This window comes from Ictalurus furcatus, chromosome 28 (assembly GCF_023375685.1).
Source record: "Ictalurus furcatus strain D&B chromosome 28, Billie_1.0, whole genome shotgun sequence".
Classification (NCBI taxonomy): domain Eukaryota; kingdom Metazoa; phylum Chordata; class Actinopteri; order Siluriformes; family Ictaluridae; genus Ictalurus; species Ictalurus furcatus.
The window spans coordinates 8,629,599-8,636,981 of NC_071282.1; the positions used below are offsets into that span (position 1 = coordinate 8,629,599).

General features: G+C 40.8%; 1 protein-coding gene across 1 annotated transcript; it reads right to left on the reverse strand.

Moving 5' to 3' along the window:
- Window positions 1-2,474: 2,474 nt before the first annotated feature.
- Window positions 2,475-5,896, reverse strand: LOC128603287 (uncharacterized). Its single transcript, XM_053617597.1, has 5 exons — window positions 5,855-5,896; window positions 3,460-3,541; window positions 3,326-3,373; window positions 3,045-3,230; window positions 2,475-2,935 (listed from the first exon to the last, which is right to left on the reverse strand). Exons 1-5 carry the CDS (start codon window positions 5,894-5,896, stop codon window positions 2,475-2,477), a joined length of 819 nt encoding a protein of 272 aa, XP_053473572.1.
- Window positions 5,897-7,383: the final 1,487 nt, after the last annotated feature.

Genomic DNA, 7,383 nt, shown 5'->3' on the forward strand with positions numbered 1-7,383 from the left:
TTTTGACATATTCAAGCCATTCAATGGAAACGGCTGAATATGTCTTGTTCTGATTTGTGTATGCATTGTTATGGGTCAGAGCTAGTGTGTCTTTTGGTAGGTAGTGGGTTTTATACACGGCCATGCAGCACGCTGCTAAAGTGGTGTATCTGAATGGGTCGAGTTTGGTACATTGTATGAATTCGTCACGGTACTTCATGCATGCCTCACGGAGCAAAACGACATCGTTCTTGCCGTACATGGCGAGCTCTTTTTTTAAATCAAAAACCTTACCCGACACCGTAACATACCACTCATCAAACAGAGCCCTCTCTTTGTCAGACATTGTCTCATAGCCGTAGAAATGCTTATCAGGGTATGGGCCTACGTAGTCTTCATTTTCGGTTCTATTGAACAGATGTGGAAAATGACCTTTCTCAGCACAGGTTAGATTTAACGCGGCGGATGTCATGGACAGACGCATAGGGATGAAAGAGTAGCTATCGATGAAACGTTGCTTGAATGTCTTATCATACATTAAGATGATCCGACAGCCTTGCATAGTAATTTGGAGTGTTAGCCCTGCTTTTGCAAAATATTCCAATAGTATAAAATTGTCAAACCCTGAAGCGTTGTGTGCAACCCATGTGTAATTCTGATAATGAGGCTGTCTAAACTTTTTAACAAGTTGATCTATACAGTCTGTACCAGCGGCTGTGAACTCTTCCCCTTTAAATGTAATGGCGCATACGAAATTTGCCACGTGTTTACCGTCCGTGTGTTGTGTCTCAAAATCATAATAAATGTATTTGTCGCTAGGTGGTTCCATTTTTATCGGCTGTATGAAACATTGGTGTACTCCGTCATTAACCAACTCAGCTTTACAATGGATACAGTGTTCTGCAGGGCACACATGTTTTTTTTGGTACTGCTCCGTTGACGTGATATCGCCTATTACATTTCTGACAGTATTTAGTGACATCACACTGAGCGTACTGTTGTCCTGTTTGCGTTTGTTTATGCGCGTTGTAACAGTAGGTTGATCTGCAGTACCGCAAACAATCGTGACATTGCCTCGTTTTGCCAGCGTATTTATGACAATCAGGTGCATTACATACATCGCAAACGTATTTACACCTGTGGTCTCTGCGGCTAGTAAAACCACGATAGCAGTATTCGCACACGTATGGTGTACCGATGAATGCTTTTAGGTTCTTAATCAAGAAATAATGTTCGTTGTGTAAATACAAGAACACGGTCTTATTATGAGGCTCGTCATTGTTCGTAAAGTGTTCCAACAGACCAGAACATGTCCTATGGAACACCACTATTTTAACATGTAACAACCGTTCAAACCGTGTGATGTCATTAAACCCTATCTTTTGTTGTACAGAATACCCTGCAGTTTTCTGTAGAGACGCTGCTAACGACTCGAGTTCACCACATGACGCATGCGGTTGTAGAAAATGGGACAGACAGATCGCAAAACACAGATTGTTAGATATGTTGTTGGGACAGAACAGATTCATTCTGTTTCTGGCAATCACCTCGTTATGAGCTAAATCACGTATCTTTCGATAAGCGCCACCGTGTTTACCGCGAGCTATAGACACGTACAGATCTAGACATTCATCAGCCCGTACGTCAGAATTACTCTGCATAATGTTCTCTAGTTGTTGTGTGAATATGTGCAAATCGTAATCGTTATCAGGTGACAAGACAGCGTTAACGTCAGAGGGTAGACTAGGGCCTCTCAAGGTAATGTTGATTAAGCCCCCATCGCCGGCCAGCAGTCTGGAAAACGACACTATTTCAGACATGATATCATGCAGAAATATAGCGTACGCTGCCAGGTCTGGAGCGGTTATCACACGCATGTTTATACGACGCCGTATCTCCAAACCATTAAATCTGCGTCTCGGTACCACCGTATAATCACCAACAGACCCACCCTCTCTTACGATAGACTCAATAGCGGCTTCGGATAACCCAAAATTTGGTTCCGAAGGATTAAACGATTGACTGTCCGACCCGCACCCCACCTGCTGTGAATTTGAATCGCTGTCTAACAACGAATTTGAACGTATGTCTAACAACGAATTAGGCAGCGGCTCTGTTTGAACCTCAGCCATTGATCTAACAATGTTTAATAAGTCCAACAAAGTATCGGTGGTAGACTGCTGTCTATTCAGATCCTCCATTGTCCGAATTAAACCCTGTAACGTCTCTGTATTGCAACGCTGTTCAAAAGTACACAGACCATCGTCGTCGCATCTTCTAAATTTAATTGCAGCTCCCAGATTACACGAGTTTTCACCACACCGCTTTGACATTTTTATTATTGAAACAAAAACTAGTAAAAATCACACACAGTAAACCAGATACACACCAGCAAATAAACGCACCACACACACACACACACACACACACACACACACACACACACACACACACACACACACACACACAGGGGTATAAAATACTTATTGTACAACTCACCCGAGTTTCTTGTTTTTAACTAACTGTACAAACTGTTTTAACAATTCCGCCGTCAGGTGTTGATTGTGATCAACGCGACGAATCTCCCCAATAAGATGCCTCTGGTTTGCTATGATTTCTTTATGTGTGATGGTATGTTTTTGTAAAGTTTCCACAAGACTTTGATTATAAAGACGCTGATTCTTCTCTATAATGTCCAGACGCTCGGTGACGCTGGCAAAAGTCTTTTCAAAACCAGCAATACGGTCCTCGATGGCCTTGAACCCGGTTCGTATCACCTCCGCCGAGTCTCTGTTATTGTCTATAACATCAGTAGCATCGCGACCAAATGCTTCTTGGTTTGAAGGCAGATCGTCTCCGGGAACCGGGGTAAATACACATGCGTCCCACGAATCTAACAGCTCCTGATTCCAGTTCAAACAAGAGTCTATAGTGCTCGGTTCATTCACAGCTGACTCTGTTTGGGGAAAAAAACACAAAACATTGCTTAGGATACCGGCACTAATTAGGATGATGAAACACTCTTTAAAAAATAAAATAAAAAAATTAAAATACATGCTACACACCGTCTGTCGATCGTGGGGGAGATCTTGATCGTTTACGTTTAGACGTAGCGACACCCGCGCTGTGGACCTGAGCGACTGTTTTACGCTTGGCTTTTCCAGAGCTCGTTGGTATACCGCGTTCAGTGGAAACCGCAGCACTATTTTTGAACTCGGGTGCAGCGATCTTGTCTACAAGATTTGACAAGCCTTGAACAGTAAACAAACGAACACAATACGTAAGAAAACATCTTAAACCACTTTTTAAACATATCAGATAAATATCTCGCTATTACAGATCTTACCCAGCACGGGGTTTTCAAACCTGACTCGCGGGACTTCTGTGTTCGACCCTTTGTGAAAAAAAGAAGTAAAATCATTAAACACATACACATCATACATAGGATCGAACAATTATAAAGAATAACAACGCACGTACCGCTTGCCTTGTTCAGAAACCTGATTTCGTCTACGATGTCCGGGATAGACACAATATCATCATCACCTGTAGCGTTAGATACCTGTTTTATTCACCACAATAAACCATAAATTCGTTTATAAATAAAAACATTCTTAACTATGTGTAATAATAACAATAATAATAATAATAATAATAATAAAAACAAAACACTTACTGTTACGACAGACAGCCATCTCCTCTTTGAAGTATTCTCAAAAATAAAATATAAAGCTTTAAAGGTGAGTTAAAACGAGAATCGACGATTCGCCTAAAATTACACAGCGCTCTGATACACGGCCGCGATCTTAGAGACTTCTGCGTAACTGACCCTACTTTTAAACATAAAGCATACCTATTGTAGGGTGTGTCGTAAAGCAATTAACACCCCCGCAGACACTCATTATCATAAACAATCTGTAGGATCACACCACGACCCCCCTAGTCATAAAAAACTCTTTGGTCAGGAAGAAACAAAGAGCCATAAATTAAGCACTCCTAGAGAAACGCAGGCCTGACAAGGACGAGGCCATAAATTAGCCCTCTAGTTCTACCGCCGTGATTGACATTTTGACAGAACGTACTGGCTACGATGAAAACATGTGAATGGGTGTGTTTAGAGAGAGAGAGAGAGGCGTGTCTGAAAACGCGTATGTGTGGGCGGGGTTTAGCGAGAGTGAGGCGTCTCCGTTTAATTTCATTACTGCTTAACACAGCGACTGGAAGACATCTCTGGAAAATACTTCTCTCCTAGTTTAAACATTACGGAGATTCTTTTAGCCAGCACTTTAACATTTTTACCTCGTAAGGATCTTTGTTTAGAAGCCGTGTAATAGGTGCTATTGTTTTTAAACAGCTCTTTTAACCATTTTTACCTCCTAAAGTTTTTATGTGTTTTTTTTTTTTGGAAACCTAGTAATACGGATTCTTTTTAAACAGCTCTTTTGATCATTTTTTACATCCTAAAGGGTTGTGTTTAGAATGTATGTAATACAAACGATTATTTTAAACAGATTCTTTTTTAAACAGATTCTTTTTTTAAAAAAGACGCTTTAACTCCTAAACTTTTTATTCAAAGGTAAACCGGGATCCCTAAAAAACATAATCAACATTTGTTTTCATTTATTTCACAAAACAAATATTCTACTCATATATGTACACATTCAAACATCATGCTTTTCTAACAATGTGTTTACACAAACGAAATAACGCCACAAAGTAACACAAACACAGCCCCATATTAAAAACATTATTTCTTTTCAGACGTATTTCACCCCACCAAAAACCAAACTCATTAACATAAACACCTTTTGTTGGGAGGGGGGCTATTCCCCCCAACACACACCTCTCCACAACACCCCCAGACACAAAGGAGCCAGATTGACCAGCTGATAAACTCCATAGGGTTACCCCCCCTCACCACCCCTACAGACCTGCCAGTCAGGGAAGCACAGAGGGTCATAAATTATCACACACAACACTTTGATTGACAGTTTGACAGAAAGTGTATGATATAACTACTCCTATACCTAGCTGATTTTGCTGCATTCTGAAACTTAAACAGACAATCTTAAAAAAATCTCAAAGGACACAGTTAAATGATCATGCTTCCATTACAAAATTCAGTAACCAAGGGTTGACCAGGGCAGCAGACATGTATGTTAAAATCACCTAATAATAACATATGATCCTACAAAGGAACAACAGAAGTTAAAAATCCACAAAAATCACTTAAAAAATCACTGTCCAGGTTAGGTGGCCTATAGATCAAAGAACATTATAGCGTGGAAGAGGTGGACTCTAACGCAACAAACTGTACCTCAAACGACGGGTAAATCCCAGCAGAAACTGTCCATACATTAAGTAATTGTTTAAAGACCATAGCAACACCACTGCCCATGCCAGCAGACCTTGGATTACTAATAAAACAACAGTTCGGCAGATAGAGCTCCTCGAAGACTGTTGACTCACCAGTACTAACCCAGGTCTCCGTAAGGAATAAAATATTCAAGTAACGTCTGGCAGAAAAGTCACTTAAGATAAAAGTTTTGTTGCACACGGACCCTAACCCTAGCATTAACTAGGGCCATACGCAGAGGAGACTGAGGTAACGACTCCAGATCCGGTTGAACGAAATCCAGTTGGCAGAGATTTAAACAGTTCACTCCTCTATGACAGCCGTAATCGTGGAGGAGCAAAGCAATTAGATGAGTGTAGGAAGTCCGCGAAAATAGGCAGATGAAAAACATATCTGTAATCCCATGAGCGTCGCGTCAAGTAGAGTCCCTCCAAGCTCATAGTAACCAAGGGAAACTCCATCGATTGTATGGAGGATGCAATTGTCCGTCTGATTCTCACCCGAACACCACCATGATACCCTCTCTTCCTGCGGCGCTTCCTTAGAGGAGGAAAGCAGCATGGTAGCCGGTGAGCGCACTCCACCACGGGTTGGCTGGACGATGATTGAAAACGAGAATGCAGAGCAGGACAAAATTGCAGATGAGCTCCTATACAGCTTTTGATGTTGAGCAAAGCTTGACAAACATAGGTCAACACTGAGTCTACACGATACCAGTGTGGCACGATACAAAGTAAACACAGCACAGATGCCAGACGAATAGACATAACAGATACAGCAGACTGTAACAAACGTGAAAGACAAGGGAGATGGCATGCCTACAGATACACTTGTACCATCTTGGATCAAAGGAGTTAAAACACTTTACCAACAGTGAAGTTTGGAGGTGGAAGCATCATGGTGTGGCTGTTTTTCATCGCGTGGTACTGGCAGACTTCATATAATTGAAGGAAGGATGAATGGAGCCATTTACCGGACGATTCTTGAGAAGAATCTGCTGCCATCCACCAGAATGATGAAGATGAGACGTGGGTGGACCTTCCAGCAGGACAACGATCCAAAGCATACAGTAAAGGAAAATTTCAATTGGTTTCAGAGAAAAAAAATCAAGGCGTTATAATGGCCCAGTCAATCACCTGACTTGAATCAAATTAAACAAGATTTAAAGACAATATGTTTAGAAGAATAGGTCAAAATCACACCTGAATACTGTGGCCGATTAATTTCTTCATACAGGAAGCGTCTTAAAGCTGTCATTACAAACAAAGGCTCCTCCACTAAGTATTAAATAAATTTCACTTAGCGTGTTCAATGCTTTTTTCTGTGTCATTCCACTTTATTACACATAACTTTATTTATGGACTTTACTGTTGTGAACTCTTTATATTTCCGGATTTCTTGAGTTAATACTGATGTCTAGTGAAAATTTCATGTGAATAGCCTCATTGGAAATATATTTACTAAAAAAAATGTTGACACGTCCAGTACTTATTTCCCCCACTGTATATTATTTAAAAACCAATAAAGTGGGATCTATATTTTTTATCAGTTTTATTTTGATAAACATGACAAAATATAACATTAAGATTACATTAAAAGGGTTTTACTGTTATCAAAATACAGATGTGTGAGTGTTAGCGGAACTGAAGGTGTGAGAATAAACATGAAAAGCACGTCAATGTTGTCGTTAGTGAGTCTGGCCAATCATAAAATAGCTGTGTCGTCATCAAAGCTCGTGCAGTCGCTCTGGTGGTCAAGTGTCGGCTGTGGATGGAGAGGAGGCAGGTCGAACCGGCAGGTTGGATGATTCTCACCCGCGTGTAATTGGAGAGTTGATTTGTTTGTGTCTCTTTGTGCTTTCAGTTGCCTCCGGTAGAAGCAAGAGTGAGGCCGTTTCTCAGTATCTGCTCTTATGCATTCTTGTGAACTCGTTCTATGTCATCATCCACCGCCAAAGTTCAATTCCAATGCTCAAGACCACAAGTACAGGGGATGCATGAAATTACCGGTTGTGTTCAATTCAATTCAATTCACTTTTATTTGTATAG